The sequence below is a fragment of the Ranitomeya variabilis genome, chromosome 3 (assembly GCF_051348905.1).
Source record: "Ranitomeya variabilis isolate aRanVar5 chromosome 3, aRanVar5.hap1, whole genome shotgun sequence".
Lineage (NCBI taxonomy): Eukaryota > Metazoa > Chordata > Amphibia > Anura > Dendrobatidae > Ranitomeya > Ranitomeya variabilis.
Window position 1 is genome coordinate 29,999,097 of NC_135234.1, and position 18,149 is coordinate 30,017,245.

Below are 18,149 nucleotides of genomic sequence, written 5' to 3' on the forward strand. Positions count from 1 at the left end.
ACAAAACTTGTAAGGTTCGTTTTGAGTTTGCCAAAAAACATGTGGGACACTCCTCAAATGTATGGAGGAAGGTGCTGTGGTCAGAAAAAGACAAAAATTTAACTTTTTGGCCACCGAGGTAAAAGCTATAACCTGGCGCCAAACCAACACAGCTCATCACCCCAGGAACACCATCCCCACAGTGAAACACGGTGGTGGCAGCATCATGCTGTAGGAATGTTTTTGGCAGCAGAGACAGGACAATGGTCAGAGTCGAGGGGAAGATGAATGGTGCAAAATAAAGGGATATGCTTAAGCAAAACCTGTATCAGTCTGTCAGTCATTTGAGTATGGGACGGAGGTTCAGTTTCCAACAAGACAATAAGCCAAAGCATACTGCTAAAGCAACACTCAGCTTTAAGAGGAAACGTGTAAATGTTTGGGAGTGGCGCAGTCAATGCCCAGACCTTAATCCAATTGAGAATCTGTGGAGCAGGAGAGATGTGGGGCAGCAGAGAATACTTTCGCAAGACAATGTATATAGAATGCCACTAGGGGAAGCGTAGGTAAATTTATTTTACTGGTCAATAACCAGCTTAACATTGAATAGTAATTAAAGTTGGGGTCCTTTCGAGGTGGACATTTTGCATCGTCTACAGAATACAAAAAAAATGAGAATGGCCTCCGAATGGTGTCCGGGCCATAGCCTCGCGAAAACTTGGGAGTGTTATATAAAATATCAGTACGCCAATATTGACGAAGTTCTGGCTTCTTCACTATCCCTATGTCCCCATGTGAATCACAAGGCCCCAAAACTTCATTTCTACTGCATCTAAGACAGTTCAATTAGCAAATAATGAGGTGGGATTTTGTTCAAGCGTATAAATTAGTTTGGGTCACCAGGTGATTTACAGAATTGTCAAGAGAATAACACTTTGAAATAGTCAATTTCTGTGAGGCCGGCGGCATCAAATTGGCTTCCTGATCTGCCTGTGAAATCAGGGATCTGAGGATCAATATGGAGGATTGTGGGGTTCACAGGGGGCCCTGCCTTATCTGCAGCCCTTGGGCATCTACGTGGGAGTTAATGGTCACTGGAGGAGAAAAAAAAAATAATAATAGAGGAATGTGGCATCCGCTCCATCACTATTGGAGGCAAGTAAGGCGTATCCCCCCCTCGGCTGAATTTAATTATTGGGAACGTGGAGTATTTTATTTCATTTTTCACTGGGGCGGTGAGTGTGTCTGTTGTATTTTGCCTTGTGTATTTTATAACAACTTGTATTCAGATGTGCGTTTAAGGTGTACTTATTTAATTTCTTAGATTACAAGGAAAACAAAGTGAAGAAAATAAAAGAACAGAATCTAGAAATTAAAAAAAAAATATATAAAAATGTAGGAAAATATAAAAATTGCAGAGGTCACAGCTGTGCAGAATGACCACACGCTTTTACCTCTATGAGCCCTCCGACATAAAATTAACCACCATACATCACCACCGCTAATAGACCACCCGTAACATCCCAAAGCAGACCACCAGATATTACTACAGAGCCGCTGCACAGAAACACTCACTTCTCATTAGAGTCGGTCACTGTTTTTATGTTGTTCTTCAGCGCCTTCAGCTTCTCCTGATTTTCTTTCCTTTCCTGCTGCCATTTTTTCATCTCATTATCATATTCCTGCTGCATATAAACCAGTTCTTTCTTTGCAACCTGCAGGGGGAAGGAACCACATGCATCCTTATTATAGGCAATATATACAAAAACAGACAAGGAAATATACAAAAAATAACATCCATCATGTATCCCATATACAGTTAGGTCCATATATATTTGGACAGAGACAACATTTTTCTAATTTTGGTTATAGACATTACCACAATGAATTTTAAACAAAACAATTCAGATGCAGTTGAAGTTCAGACTTTCAGCTTTCATTTGAGGGTATCCACATTAGAATTGGATGAAGGGTTTAGGAGTTTCAGCTCCTTAACATGTGCCACCCTGTTTTTAAAGGGACCAAAAGTAATTGGACGGATTAAATAATTTTTAATAAAATGTTCATTTCTAGTACTTGGTTGAAAACCCTTTGTTGGCAATGACTGCCTGAAGTCTTGAACTCATGGACATCACCAGACGCTGTGTTTCCTCCTTTTTGATGCTCTGCCAGGCCTTCACTGCGGTGGTTTTCAGTTGCTGTTTGTTTGTGGGCCTTTCTGTCTGAAGTTTAGTCTTTAACAAGTGAAATGCTGCTCAATTGGGTTGAGATCCGGTGACTGTCTTGGCCATTCAAGAATATTCCACTTCTTTGCTTTAATAAACTCCTGGGTTGCTTTGGCTTTATGTTTTGGGTCAGTGTCAATCTGTAGTATGAAACGACGACCAATCAGTTTGGCTGCATTTGGCCGGATCTGAGCACACAGTATGGCGGCTCTGAATACCTCAGAATTAATTTGGCTGCTTCTGTCCTGTGTCACATCATCAATAAACACTAGTGACCCAGTGCCACTGGCAGCCATGCATGCCCAAGCCATCACACTGCCTCCACCGTGTTTTACAGATGATGTGGTATGCTTTGGATCATGAGCTGTACCACGCCTTCACCATACTTTTCTCTTTCCATCATTCTGGTAGAGGTTGATCTTGGTTTCATCTGTCCACAGAATGTTCTTCCAGGACTGTGCTGGCTTTTTTAGATGTTTTTTAGCCTTTTTCTTCTTGATGCTTATTAGTGGCTGCACCGTGCAGTGAACCCTCTGTAGTTACTTTCATGCAGTCTTCTCTTTATGGTAGATTTGGATATTGATACCCCGACCTCCTGGAGAGTGTTGGTCACTTGGTTGGCTGTTGTGAAGGGGTTTCTCTTCACCATGGAGATTATTCTGCGATCATCCACCACTGTTGTCTTCCGTGGGCGCCCAGGTCTTTTTGCATTGATGAGTTCACCAGTGCTTTCTTTCTTTCTCAGGATGTACCAAACTGTAGATTTTGCCACTCCTAATATTGTAGCAATTTCTCGGATGGGTTTTTTCTGTTTTCGCAGCTTAAGGATGGCTTGATTCACCTGCAAGGAGAGCTCCTTTGACCGCATGTTTACTTCACAGCAAAACCTTCCAAATGCAAACACCACACCTCAAATCAACTCCAGGCCTTTTATCTGCTTGAGAATGACATAAAGAAGGGATTGCCCACACCTGTCCATGATATAGCCTTGGAGTCAATTGTCCAATTAGTTTTGGTCACTTTAAATACAGGGTGGCACATGTTAAGGAGCTGAAACTCCTAAACCCTTCATCCAATTTTAATGTGGATACCCTCAAATGAAAGCTGAACTTCAACTGCATCTGAATTGTTTTGTTTAAAATTCATTGTAGTAATGTCTATAACCAAAATTAGAAAAATGTTGTCTGTCCAAATATATATGGACCTAACTGTATGTGGTGAGAATACCGACGTGGCCCCTGGAAACACTAGTCATATCAGTATTCAATATGACCCCTCAAACATCAGCATTTACAATTCTAGAGCTCCATGCTGGTTTCTGCCAAATGGTCTATTATTTTTTTAATAATGTTATCTGGTATCCGTAGATCAAGTAACAGATGGGGATGGGCAGCTCGGTTTTCCCAACCCAAGGGACAAAGAGGGGCGAGAGCACAGTTCTGCCAGGAGTCATTCCGTTTTCTAAACTTGTCTTAGATGAAGGAACCTTTTCTTCTCCCAACGCAGTTGGCGTTATGGCACTGGTGCGGACGGTCATTGCAATTTTCCTCCTGCACGCCTCGCCTCACTCAAAGCCTGACATGTGCATGGAGCGCAGACCAAAACAAAGATGATCGCCACATGGATATGGATCATAGATGGATCAAGCCTTGGTAGGATTTTCATGACAGGAAAGTGGATCTTCTTTCACCAACCCGCTGTGTTGCGTCAGCTCCCAGACCAACACTGTGACTTTTGTCTATTAATTTGGATGATAACACGATACCAGGCTGAGCGTCTGTAATTAAGAATTCTTAGGACGAAGATGACTAGTACCTGCCTAACGTCCAGCTCTATGGAGACTCGATCCCATCTTGCCACCCCACCTATCATTCTTAACCTCTTATTCCTGTAAGAAAGAACTGCCATCCGGGCAACGCTTGCCCCTCTGCCCCAACTGTAGACCTCAAATGATGCAAGCTGCTCAGGTCCCCCTCCACTGACCAGGAAGAGAATGCACCCTCTTCCCCAGAGTGGGACGCCTCGCTATCAAAATCTGTTGCCGACCTGACCAGCCTTTCCCAGACGCTGGTTTCAGTCATCAAATGTTTGCCTAATACAGCAGCAAACATTAGTGCCCCTATCGTTCCACAGGATGGATCGGGCTCAACCTCTCATTCATCAGCCATGGCAGACTGCACATGAGAACAAAGAAGCTGTCCCATTGTTCCTGCTCTGGATCTCTTTCACCATCCACACCCTCCAGAATAGCCTCTATTTCCCGCTCTTCCTATCCCTGCCCCCATTCAGCCCAGAGATCTGACTTGCACGCACAGTCAGATTTGTACCTAGATTCTGAGCAAGTGTCCAAGCTGCGGAACATGGACAGTCTGATTCTTGCCATCAATAAGACCCTCAACATAAAGGAACAGGACTCCCCTACTACGGAACCGACAGTATCCTTTATGAGGATAAATGGTGTTTTCAAACCATAAGGAGTTTGAGGAGATATTTTCTAACAGGTGGGAGCCCCTGAACAAACGTTTCCAGAGAAGGAGACGTATGGATATCCTGTGCACCCGCCACCCGGCCTGCTCAAACTTTGGGCTGTTTCTGGTTGTGAACTCTCCGGTGTCCCAACATGATCCTCCCTCTTTTGGACAGCAGTTGTCTCAATAATGGTTCCAATGGTCAGCAATTCAATGTCTAAGTCCACCTTTGAGGCTGCGGGTCCTCGCTCTGTTCCGCCTTCACCTGGGTGTCCAAATCAGTTTCCACCTGGGCCAATCTCCTTCATCAAGGAATCCTTTCAGGAGCCCCACCCGAAGAAATACCCGATCTCTCTGATCAAATTGCCCACACAGGTAAATATATCCTAACAGAGTCTCTTGACTCTGCTGGGTGCCTCGCAATTGCTTCTAGCAAAATTATGGCTATTTGCCGATTTCTTTGGTTAAGGATTGGAATGCAGACACTGCTTATAAAAAATCCCTCACCAGTCTCCCCTTTCAGGGTCTTCACCTGTTCAGGACCAGTCTGGACCAGATTATCTCTGCCACAACTGCAGGGAAGAGTACCTCTCTTCCCCAGCAAATACCCAAGTGTCCATTCACCAATAAACCCACTCTGCACTGTCGCTCCTTTCATTCTTTGGGATATCCAACTGCTGGGACCGTTCCCCTGCATATCCTCCATCAAGCCATCTCCTTCCTGGCGACCACATAGCCCTCAAAGCAAGCCCTCCTGAGCCAGATCACACAGATTTTCTTCCGCATGACTGGTTGCTCCCACCTGGTGACATCCCTTCCCTAGTGTGGGCAGCAGTCTACTTCTATTCAGGGACGCGTGGCTCTCCGTTTTCGCTGTCGCCTAGGTACGAGAGGTCGTCACCACTGGTTACAAAATAGTTTTTAGCTCTCCCTGCTACCATTTTTTTTTTTTTTTTAGTCCTGGTCACTCAAGGGTTCCCATGTTCTTTCAAGCATTCACCTCCCTACTTCAAAGCCTCATCCTACTGGGATTGCTACAAGAGAGCCTCCACTTGACTCTCAACATGCTGTTTCGCTTGGGGTGGCTCATCAACACAGCAAACTAGTCTCTGATCCCAGCCCAGCGCCTAGTATTTCTAGGCATGCTTTTCGATACCATAAAAGCCAGAGTCTTTTCTCCAGACAAAAAGGGCTCCTCCCTCTTTCTCTGTATTCAAACTCTCAAATGCCCATCTCCCTGTCTGCTTCAGACCTGCACGAGTGTGCTGGGCAAGATGGCAGACGCGGTGGAGGAGGTTCCAGTCGTGCAGTTTGGCTACTTTCACACATCAGGTTTTCGCCGTCAGGCTAAATCCGGCTAATTTTAAAAAAACCAGATCAGGTGAATGTTGCCGCCGGATCAGGTTTTTTTTTACCACAGACTTGTATTAGTGCCGGATTGCACCAGATGATATTGCGTTTCATCCAGTTTTCGCCGGATCCGGCAAATCTGCCGCTTCTGGTTTCTTGAAAAAAAGTCCATTGCAACGTTTTTTTTTTGTCTCCGGCGAAAAAGCCTGAAGCGCAATGAAAGCTACAATGAAAGCCTATGGGAGCCGGAAGGTGCCGAATCCGGAAAAAGGTAAAAAGGTGGATCTGGTAGACTGATCCGGTTTTTTTAAACTGAGCATGCTCCAAATTTTTTTTTTATCCAATACTCTAGATAGGCTAGCCGGATCCATCAAAAAAACGGATATGTCGCATCGGTTTTTCAAAATCTGCACCAGATCCAGTTTTTCCAACATTCGCCGGATTTAGCCTGACACTGAAAACCTGATGTGTGAAAGTAGCCTTTCACACTTGTCCTCTACAGCTCGCTCTCCTATCTTGCTGGGACAAGGTGACTTCCTCTGTACAGCCCCACCCTTCTCCCGCCACATGTAAGACAGTTGCTGGAATGGTGGCGTTTCTCTGCCCTCCTTAACCATGGGAGGTCTTTTCTCTCATTACACTGGCAGATCGTGATGACGGACGCCAGTCAGGGAGCAGTATTTCACCAGTTCACGGTCCAGAGCTGCTGCAAATCTCAACAATCTTCCTTTCCCACAGACATCCTGGAACTGAGGGCCATCTACTTTTGGCAATGGCAAGATCTCCGAACGGATAATTCCATGTTCATCCAGTCCAACAATGCTACCGCTGTTGCGTACATAGATCACAAGGGCACACCTCTAACAGATCAGACATGTCGGAGGTCCATCGGATTCTGGTGTGGGATGAACAGAAAGTACCTGCTGTATTAGCAATCCACATTCCCGGTTTCGACAACTGGGAAGTCAACTTTCTAAGTCGCCACGGTCTTTCCTCAGGTGAGTGGTCCCTGAACCGATCGGTTTTCAGGCAAATCTGTCTAAGATGGGGTGCACACGATGTTGACATGATGGTGTCCAAGATGAACAACAAAAGTTCCTTGCTTCAACTCCAGGTCTCGCCACCCCCTTGCTATTGCCTCCAAAGCTCTGGTCCCTTGGTTGCAATTCTGCCTGTCATTTCTCTTTCCACCTCTGCTGCGGATTTCCAGATTCATCAAGAATATGAAGGCTGAGGGAGTACCAGACATGTTTGTGGCTCCGGACTGGCCCACAAGAGCTTAGCACACAAAAGAGGTTAATCTCATAGCAGATGTCCCGTGTAGACTCCTGAATCGTCCAGACCTCCTTTACCAGGGTCTCCACCAGAATTTGCAGTCTCTCAATTTAACAGCATGGCTGTTGAAGCCGCAATCCTGAAGCATGTAGGTATCTCCGACCAGGTCATCCAGACTATAATCAGAGAGAGGAAGCCTTCTTCCTCCCTCATCTACGACGGCACTTGGAAGGAATTTTTCTCACTGGTGTTAAGCAGAACATTCAGCTCCCATGTTCTTTTCTCTTCTTTCCTACTGTCCTTTCCAGAGAAACCTAGCTTCACAAGCTCAAGTCAGGACCCTCTTAATCAGATAAGATTTTTATTGAAGTTTTCTGAATACAACATAAACGAACACAAATTCCCAAAAAAACACCCCTTCCCTCCTCCTACTCTTTGTTCGTTCTAGACCCTGCTGATACAGTTTAATAATTATTGGTACAAAAATTACAAAGGCTAGTATTTTTCAAAGCTAATTACACATATATTAGTTATCACATTATCAATACAAAGGTAATGAACATGTACCTAGAATCGGGTATACATAATTAGTCCAAAAGTATATAGCATAACACATTCAAAATTACTAAGTAACACAAGACCTCTCTAAGAAATTCATATAGATAGGCCACAAGAATGTATAGTTAAAAAATACAAACTTTATTTCAAACAAAAGAAAAAAGTATCTCAATTATAAATATAAACACATGAATGTAATGTTAATGATGAACACATTCATGTGTTTATATTTATAATTGAGATACTTTTTTCTTTTGTTTGAAATAAAGTTTGTATTTTTTAACTATACATTCTTGTGGCCTATCTATATGAATTTCTTAGAGAGGTCTTGTGTTACTTATGTACCTAGAATCGTAGGAGCTGATTGTTGTACTCTATCATTTCGTGATGTGCTTACATCTATTTCCCATAGACCCATATTACTCCTGTGTGACTTAGGTTGTTACATATTTAATGTAATATTACAATATATACCCTATTTAAAAGTGAGAAATTTATCCAGATATAGAACCCAGTAATGACAAAATCGACAAAACCTTCCTCTAACCATATTAATAAATGCATCTTCCCACTAAATTCTCTAAATTTTGGAGGAGAATTACTTAACCAGTGTGCTGCTATAATTGTCCTTATCTGGTAAAGTGCTCTTTTAATAGCCAATCTTTCATTTTTGTCTTCAATTACTCCATCTACATACCCCAGCACACAAACTACAGGTTGCATTGAAATATTTACACCAAAGACATCATTTAAGTAACCAATAGTGCATTTCCAAAATATTTCAAGAGAGCTACACACTCAGAACATGTGTAACATATCATCGGGACTCATCCCACATATTGGGCATACATCATCCGTTCTCACTCCTATTTTATGGAGAAATTTATGAGTTCTATACACCCGATGTAATAGGTAGAACTGTGACAATCTCTGGGCTTCGTTAGTGGACAGCTGTGGGACTGAGGACATTATTATGTTACAATGATTAGGATCAATTATACCAACAAGTTTCTCCCATTTTTCTTTCAGACTTGATGGATGTTTTGAAATAAATAATTCAGGACCTTCTTACTGGGAGTTTCTCATTCTGCTCCTGTCTATTGTCCTTCTGTGGACCTCAACCTGGACCTAAACGCTCTTCAGGTTCACCCTTTCCTTTGAGCCCATTGAGGACGTTTCTCTCCCCCTGCTGTTCTGGAAGGTTACCTTCTTTGTGGCCATCACCTCAATCAAGTGCATCTCAGAACTGGCGGCTCTTTTGTTAGGCTAGCCCTTACTGTTCCTTCACTAGGATAAGGTGGTACTCCGTTCTGTGCCTTCCTTTCTCCCGAAGGTAGTTTCCCCCTTCGACCTTAACGAAGACATAGTCCTTCCTTTTTTTCCATCTTTAACTCCTCCTTGGGAAAAATGCCTCCACAAGTTGTACCTCATCAGGGCTTTGTATAACTCTCTCTCTCCAGAACAGCACCATTCAAATGTTCCGACTCTTTCTTCCTAATTCCAGAGTGTCACCGCAGATGTCTTCTGGCCTCCAAGGCCACAATTGCCAGCTGGATCTGATCTGCCATCATGGAAGTGTACAGCACACAGGACAGAGTGCCCCCGCTCAGGGTCAAAGCTCACTTCACTAGTGCAAGTTGGGGGCCTCCTGGGCCGTTCCATCAAACCTCTGCGTCGCAGCTCGGCAAGGCTGCTACATGGTCTTCAATATATACCTTCTCAGAGTTCTACAGAGTGCACACCTATGCTCCAACTGATTCGAGCTTCGATAGGAAGGATCTGCTAGCGGCAGTCTCCTGAGCCTAGTCCTGCTCTGGGCATTCTTCCGTTTCTTTCTACTTCCCTTAGGACTGCTTTAGGAAGTCCCATGGTCTCTTTTGTCCCCCATTGAAGCGAGAGAGAAAAGAGGATTTTGGGTACATACAGTAAAATCTCTCTTGGAGCCTTCATTTGGGGACACAGTTCTCACCCTTGTTATGCTTATGTGGCGCTTGTTGAGGTTAACGTTTTCTGCTGCTTCTCCTACTGGTTAGCTTTGTACCGGTGGGTGTACCCTGCTAAGGAAGAGCCAACTTTTTTGCCAAGTGTCAGCAGCATACACCCATGGTATCCTGTGTCCCTCAATAAAGGCAAATGTCCAAATTCTTTTCTCGTAACCTTCTTTGGTGGACAGAGCATCCACCCTTCTCTGATAGACAAGTTATCCTGTGGGTAGGTGATAAAGGGGATGCCTAGTCGAAACAAGTTAACTTAGTAGCACTAATGCAAAAAAACCTCAAAAGGTGCATGTATTCTAATGCACATCAGTCGACACATGAACACTAATTAACTTTTCTCCTTTGCATCATTGGGGGACCCAGGACTATGAGTTTATGCTGCTGCTGAGTGGCTTGGAGAAAAGGATTTTACGGTGAGTACACAAAAATCCCTGTTTTTCTCATCGCATATATTACAATGCAGAGAGCAATGCAGTGAAGAACTATGACATTTTACTACATACTATAGCGTCACCCAGTGTTCAGTGTGCAGATCCATCTAAAAAGTGGAGGGCTGGTGGTCACACAAGCTCAGTCAATCACCTCACAACAAATTCTCTGCAAAGTGGAGGCAGAAAACTAGTGTGTTGTGGGGGGAATGACTGAAACCAACAGCCATTGTTTCATTTGGTGGTCCTACACACAAGACAACTCCCCCACCACACTTTTCTTTTCAAACGTAGTCAGGACATTTTTATCACACAATGAACATTATTACTATGATCTGTATAATTACAGCCATGCCAAAATTATTATTTTAATGTTATGAATAATAATAAAAAAAAATTTGGCTTGTGTCACCTGAAACTTAACATTTTCAGTGGCTGGAGCGGTGTGAGGGCCTGTCATTTTTATCTATACATATAGTGGTTTCACAATTTTTTATTGCACTTTTTTCTTTTGGTAGGTAGTATGCAGCGACAGGAGTCTTCAGCAGGACCCCGACTACCATGACAACCCACTGAGACCCCTGAATAGAGTTCACAGTGGGACAAGAGGAGCCGGTGCTCTGTTAAACAGTCATCGGAGCTAGTTCAAGTCACTGCTGTTATAGGCAGATGCCGGCTGTATTTCATATCTGAATCTACCGAGTATTCGGAGCTGAGCTCGCTCCATGCGCCAGCACCCGATATGGGACATATGTGTAAATCACATATTGAGAAAAGGTTACTAGTGGTTCAAGCCCTTTAAATGAGTAATACATCAGCCTACAATAAAAACCCAAAAAAGAAAGAAAACCAATACCTTTTTGTTTGTTATAGTGGTCTGTATCTCTTCTTCCAGGACGGCTATTTCTTCCCGGTAACGACTTTGCAAGTTGTCATATTTGTCCGTTGCTTCTTGCAGCTGATCTGTTAGTACTAGATGCTCCTTTTCCATACGTAAAATATCCCCCTAAAACAAAAGGATTCATCATTAAATATAAAAAGGGTCACCAATAAATGATCAGCAGTAATCTTTTGTAATACCTGGAAGTAGGTGATCACCTGCAGCGTCACCACTGGAGAAACAAAGCATTACACCATACCCATTCACATCAATCATTCCGAAAAGAGTAAAATAAGAACATTTTCTAAACCAAGTTTTCCCATAATGCCTTGCAGCCATCACAAGGTAAAGCACAGCCACTCAGGAGGGATTAGCCTGTATAAAAGAGGGATTTTTGTGTACTCACCGTAAAATCCTTTTCTCCGAGCCAATCATTGGGGGACACAGACCGTGGGTGTTATGCTGCTTGCCACTAGGAGGACACTAAGTGATACAAAGAAAGTTAGCTCCTCCCCTGCAGTATACACCCTCCTGCTGGCCCTCAGCTAACCAGTTCGGTGCAAAAAGCAGTAGGAGATCAGTAACAACATATTAGCTTACAGCATGTCATATTATATATGAGAGTATAGCATATCGGATTATAAAAAACAAGCATAAGCCAATACCAGGGTGGGAGCTGTGTCCCCCAATGATTGGCTCGGAGAAAAGGATTTTACGGTTAGTACACAAAAATCCCTCTTTCTCCTACGCCTCATTGGGGGACACAGACCGTGGGACGTACCAAAGCAGTCCCTGGGTGGGGACAACGTCAGATCAGGCCCTGTGTAACTGCTACTTACAAGTGCGCCACCGCGGCCTGCAGAGTCCGCCTGCCCAGAGTCACATTTGTGGAAGTCTGGGAATTATAATGCTTCCAGAATGCATGCGGACTGGACAAATCCGCAAGCTTGCAGGCGTGTCTTGTCGACGCCTGGTGCCTAGAACCCACGATAGACAGGGAGATAGGCTGTCATCTAACACGGAAGGACTCCTGGATGGAGAAAGGAATACACCAGGCTAAATGGCCGATGAAGACGGCCAAACCCTTCCTGTAAACGTCAGGAAGCCTTCCTCTTACCGTTAGGAAACCCAAGATACAGTGTCCAACCTTGGGAAGGACGCCGTCCTCAAGACGTACCTACTCAAAGCACGGAATATGAGGAACTCATTCCATTTTGTGGACTGGTGCCAAAAGAGATGAGGGAAGAACTATGCCCTCATGACAGTAGTGATACAATACCACCTTGGTAACTAGGGACGGGGAAGGCCTGAGGACAACCTTACCTTTTTAGGAAATAAGGGAAAAAAGTCTGAAAAGACCCGTTAGCACCGAAGACTCGTCAGGATGAGGATATCGCCGAGAAAAAAGGGGGGCGACCTTCCCTAATAGAATAGATCCCAATGATCTAACGATATGCAATAGGGAAGAACTACATGTGAAAACATCCTGCGAGGTGGTCCCTACTTGCAGTTTTGTTGCAGAAAGACAGAAAGCTATCAGCACCGCAAGCGAACTGACGTGGTCAGTGCAGATTTCCGAGGATCACTGGGGCCCTTTCTGCTTCTGAAAAGCTTTCGGAAGTGGAACCTGGTACCACGGAATAACCAGAGCATGCAGTGCGATGGCTCTTGGATCTCGAGGCCGAACAACAAACTCGAGTACACAGGCGATCAGTCAGGACGCCATCCGAACTACAACTGTAGAGCTCCAGTGAAGGCGGGTCTGATGGAAGACTTCCAGGTGAAGTTCCCACTCACTTGAGGTGAAACCCTGACAGCTAAATATGTTCGCAGCCCAGAGTTCTACTCCTGGGACATGTACTGCCAAGATCACCGAGTGAGAGATCTCGGCCCATGTGAGGTACCTTGGCCATGGTGCTTGAACGTGGGTACTCGCTAGATGATTGACGTATGACACAGCCGTGGCGTTGTCCAATTGAAATCAGCTGGGTTGACCCGCCATAAGGTAGTGGACCTACTATAGGACTACCTTTGAGATCTCCAGAGCAATGATCGGGAGAAGAGGACTGGCATTGGAAGTTACTAGTAACCATGGAACCGGGAGAAAAAACCCTGGATGAAGAAGGAGCTCAGAGACTACCGTCTGAAAGGCTGCTTGACTTGCTGAAAAACCAACGGAGCGAAGGAAACTGCTTCCATTGTCGTCTCCGTTGTTTTTTGTTTTTTTTTTTGTTAGAAACCTCCCAGCAAATCGAATGAAATGAGGGGATGAGTGAGCAAGAGCGCGAGCTCCCTGTTGAAAAACCATGACCTTGTCTGGAGGGAAATTTACCACCCTTCTGGAAGAATACCGGATCATCCTCAAATAGGATATCTGCTGGGCTGGAAATGAGAAGTTGTCTAAGTCTAGCCACCAGCCCAGGTGAGAGGGTATCACAAGTGATATAGACGACTCAGCGTAGTCCTGCAAGGGCGGGTAAACGGTCGGCCAAACAGGGCAGGACGGCCACGCCTCTAGGTGCAAGATGACAGCCGCCATGACCCTTGCGAACACTCTGGGTGCGGTAGCAAGGCCGAAGGACAAAGGTCGTGACTTAAATGCTGTTCACGAATGGAAAAGCAAAGGGATTTTTGAAGAGGTTAGGCATCCCGAATGTCGATGGATGCCAGAGACTGCACCTTTTTTGTTGAAGTAATGGCTGAGCGGAGGAACTCCATTCGAAGAAGAAGAACCTTGTGAAAAAGTTGTTAGAAGTTTGAGGTCCGGGATCGGTCCTACTTCTTGTTCCCTTTTTAGAAACCAAGATCCCTTAGATCTAGACTGTCCTGGACAACCCTTTCACTGTTGGTCGGGGCTGTAGGAACGTACGATCCTTGGTTAGTCTCCCGCTCAAAAATTTGATTGACCAGCTGAACTGTCTTCGGGAAAGGGGTACTGGTGTGAATCAAGGTAGTTAAGGTCTCCAGGCAGGAGACCGTTGCTCTAGCAATCCATGCGGCGGCTAGGGAGGGTAGAGGGCTGGACCCGTAGCCGCAAAACGGAACAAACCAGATTTGCTATTTGACAGATCGTGGCATTTTTAATTGAGGACATATCGGGCAGGGATACTGGTAGGTAAACCACAGGAGATTGTACCCGGTTAATGTGCCGAGTGGCAGAATGTGCCGCTGCTTCCAGCAGGTCATTGCAGAGTTAAAAATTAGGAGCCTCGATCCACCATCCTCTTAACAGGGAAGTGGAGAGGGAACATTCGCCTTCTTGCATCTTCTGTTAAATAGTGGTGATGCAGAGGGGGGTGCTCAGATGCCCGAAAAAGGGTGCCTCTGTACATCCACAGAGTTCAGGTCTCCGGGTGGACAGGACAGGTTGTCTGGCGTTAGACCTGGATGCAGAAAAAGGATACCTGGAAGCGACCTTCATGTGCCCGTCTGTTGATGGTGTGGGGAGACCGGCGCCCTTTAAAGTGCCTGTCGCCCTTAAAAATCAGACCAGGCATAGCGTCCCACGTAGAGGCTTCTATCCAGTGAATCGCATATCCGGACTGGATGGCAAAAGCTCTACGAGGGAGTTTAGACTGAGGGAACTAGTTACACTGGGATAAACTGGGATCAGCGGCAGAAGGCTCCTCATTTATGACCAGTTTCGGATTGGTCATGTGCCTTTAAGACCAGGGAATACTGGTCGTGTGCCTTTAAGACCAGGGAATACTGGTCGTGTGCCCCTAAAACCAGGGAATACTGGTCGTGAGCCTTTAAGACCAGGGAATACTGGTCGTGAGCCTTTAAGACCAGGGAATACTGGTCGTGTGCCTTTAAGACCAGGGGATACTTACTGGTCCCGTGCCTTTAAGACCCGGGAATTCTGGTCACGCGCCTTTAAGACCCGGGAATTCTGGTCACGCGCCTTTAAGACCAGGGAATACTGGTCACGCGCCTTTAAGACCAGGGAATACTGGTCACGCGCCTTTAAGACCAGGGAATACTGGTCACGTGCCTTTAAGACCAGGGAATACTGGTCACGCGCCTTTAAGACCAGGGAATACTGGTCACGCGCCTTTAAGACCAGGGAATACTGGTCACGTGCCCTTAAGACCAGGGAATACTGGTCACGTGCCCTTAAGACCAGGGAATACTGGTCACGTGCCCTTAAGACCAGGGAATACTGGTCACGTGCCCTTAAGACCAGGGAATACTGGTCACGTGCCCTTAAGACCAGGGAATACTGGTCACGTGCCCTTAAGACCAGGGAATACTGGTCACGTGCCCTTAAGACCAGGGAATACTGGTCACGTGCCCTTAAGACCAGGGAATACTGGTCACGTGCCTTTAAGCCAGGGAATACTGGTCACGTGCCTTTAAGACCAGAGAATACCGGTCACGTGCCTTTAAAACCAGGAATACTGGTCATGCGGGTTAGGTAAAATCTCGCAGCGAGCGAGAAGCGCCAATTCAGGGGGCGGAGCCACAGGCACAAAGTGGGCGGAGTCTCGAGACTTCCATGAATAGGCCCAAACCGGGGCGTAAATTTCTGCAGCCGGCGCCAGCGTAGAAGTGAGGGGTAGTCACGCCTGTTGCTTGAGAAAATTGAGTGCTTCCGTGCCAGGCGAAAGACGCCAGGAAAAAAAGGCAGAGCCGCCTTAAGGCGCCACAGTGCGCTTCTGGGGTGCGGCCTACACATCGGCCGAAGCCGGGAGCTAAATTTTTGTAGCCGGCTGGAGCGTTACCTCAAGGAGGTGGGCCACAGGGAAGCCTGAGACTGCCTGTGAATATCCCGCTGCAGAAGCCCATCGCTGGCAGGATCCACTCACCAACGGTGCGCATCCCGGCATGGAGCCGCCGCGGATGTCCTCAGGTGCAGAGATAGAGGGATAAACAACAATCCATCATCCCTTTTGTTAGGGAGGTGGAGAGGAACCGTCCGCCTCCTTGTGCCATCCGCTTTCACAGTGGTGGGACAGTGGGGGCTGCCCGGACCATGGTTCAGCCCATCGGGACCATGAAGGCACCTTCGCCCCTGAAGGGGATTTCACCTGCGGCCTAGTCCGGCTGAAAAAGCCGGGGACTAAATTTATGGAGCCTGCCGGTGGAGCGCGTCGGCGGGCCACGCGCCGAATGATTGCCGCTGGTGTACCGGCCAGTGGCACCCCCAGGACCGCATCTTCCACGCAGGCAGCGTGAGGAAGCATGGCCCCCGAGATCTGCAGGGCGCCTCTCGTCCCAGACGAGAAGCGCCGATATAGGGGGCGGGGTTACGGCCGTGGGAGGGATCTGCCCACTGCGGCCTACTCCAGCTGAATAGCCGGGGACTAAATTTCTGGCCTGCCTGGCGATGCGCGGCGGCCGCAATGGAGCGACGCTAACCGCCGCAGTTCCCCGACCGCCGGCGCCTCTCCCCAGGGACTCTGGCGCAAGTACCGCCGGCGCCTGCCCCATAGAGGCCACTGTGGCCTATTCCGGCTGAAAAGCCGGGGACTAAATTTCCGGCCTGTCCGGCGGTGGCGATGTGCGGCGGCCGCAAGTGATCCGGAGCGCAGGAGAAACTCCTGAGTACTCACGGTTCAGCCTCTATGGCTGCCGATGCAGGTCCCCCTGTCCCTGCGCGCTCCCTCCGTTCTCGGATCCTCTTCAGGAACTGGTACGTTCCTCTTGTGCAACGCCTGTAATGTGGGCCTTGTATGTCGGGCCCCCGGAGAGGAACATTAGAGCAGGCTCCAAGTACTCGCCGTCTTGCAGGGGGAAGGGAGATCGGGACCAAAGATGGAAACCCGTCGCCCCAGTAAAAATTGGCGTGCTCCAACGTCGCAGGAGAGGGACGGGGAGGTATACTCGCCGTGCTCGCCTGTTGCTGGTTCGGGGGAGAGCGGGCCCTATAAAAGGGATCCGTCGCCCCCTTCACTCCGTTGAATAAAAAATAAAAATTTACAGAAAAATTAAAATTAAAATAAGAAAGTTGGGGTCTGAAAACAGACCCAAGTGCCTCCTACAGACACTAAGCAAGAACTGGTTAGCTGAGGGCCAGCAGGAGGGTGTATACTGCAGGGGAGGAGCTAACTTTCTTTGTATCACTTAGTGTCCTCCTAGTGGCAAGCAGCATAACACCCACGGTCTGTGTCCCCCAATGAGGCGTAGGAGAAAGCAGAAGCAGGGAATGCAGCAGCCATTTTTAGGGTGAAACTTTATAATGAGAGAACGTCGGTGACGCAGAGGAAGCTGGAGTTGGACAGAGACTAGAGCCAGGGAGGCAGCAGCTTGGGAAGTGCTTTGACACTTCCAGAGCACTTAAGCCTTACATGCGTATTATTTAAGACAGCTATTTTTTTTTTCAGTCAGGGAGCAAAAGTTAGAGAGATAATGACATTAATACCTTTATTGATCAATACAGCAATATAACCATATAAACAGTTTGTGGGGTTTGAGACGGAGAGTTCTGACAGATTCCTTTCACCGTTACCATATCGTGGTGCATATGACTTTTTCATCCCTTCGCATTACATTTCTTTGCAAGGAGGGGCAATGGTAAGCATACGAGCAATTCTTTAGTTCTTTTTCAAGAGATTGGTGGTTGCTACAAACTCACGGAGTCTAATGTGTATTAGTAGAGACATTATATATATATATATATATATATATATATATATATATATATATATATATGTCTCTACTAATACACATTTTTATTTATTCCAATTATAAACAAGGCAAGCCTTGTGACTGACCTCGATGTTATCCCCCAGTTTAGCGCTCTCTGTGTCCACATATTCAGCGTTTGCTGGGTCATAGTCCTGTAGGAAAGGCTAGGGTTTCGTACAATACATGTAGTGCTGCTGTTTTATTACACCGGCCAGTTAATCATTAGTGGAGAGTTCCCTTTATGAACACTAAGGCTGCACAGGAGAATTATTCAACATAGCATATGTCGACTCAGATGCTGAGCAGGCAACTAGGGAGTCAGAGAGGACCCAATTTTAAATCAGCCATCAACAGCAGGG

At 46.3% G+C, this 18,149-nt stretch overlaps 1 protein-coding gene across 3 annotated transcripts in view; it reads right to left on the reverse strand.

Moving 5' to 3' along the window:
- The window catches only part of TTC3 (tetratricopeptide repeat domain 3), a 210,500-nt gene that overhangs the window by 11,787 nt on the left and 180,564 nt on the right, over nt 1-18,149 (reverse strand). For all 3 annotated transcript variants that reach the window (XM_077293880.1, XM_077293881.1, XM_077293882.1), the window contains 2 exons: nt 11,137-11,286; nt 1,555-1,694 (listed from right to left, as the gene is read on the reverse strand). In XM_077293880.1, coding sequence (XP_077149995.1) covers nt 1,555-1,694; nt 11,137-11,286 — 290 coding nt within the window. The remainder of the gene's footprint in view (nt 1-1,554; nt 1,695-11,136; nt 11,287-18,149) is intronic.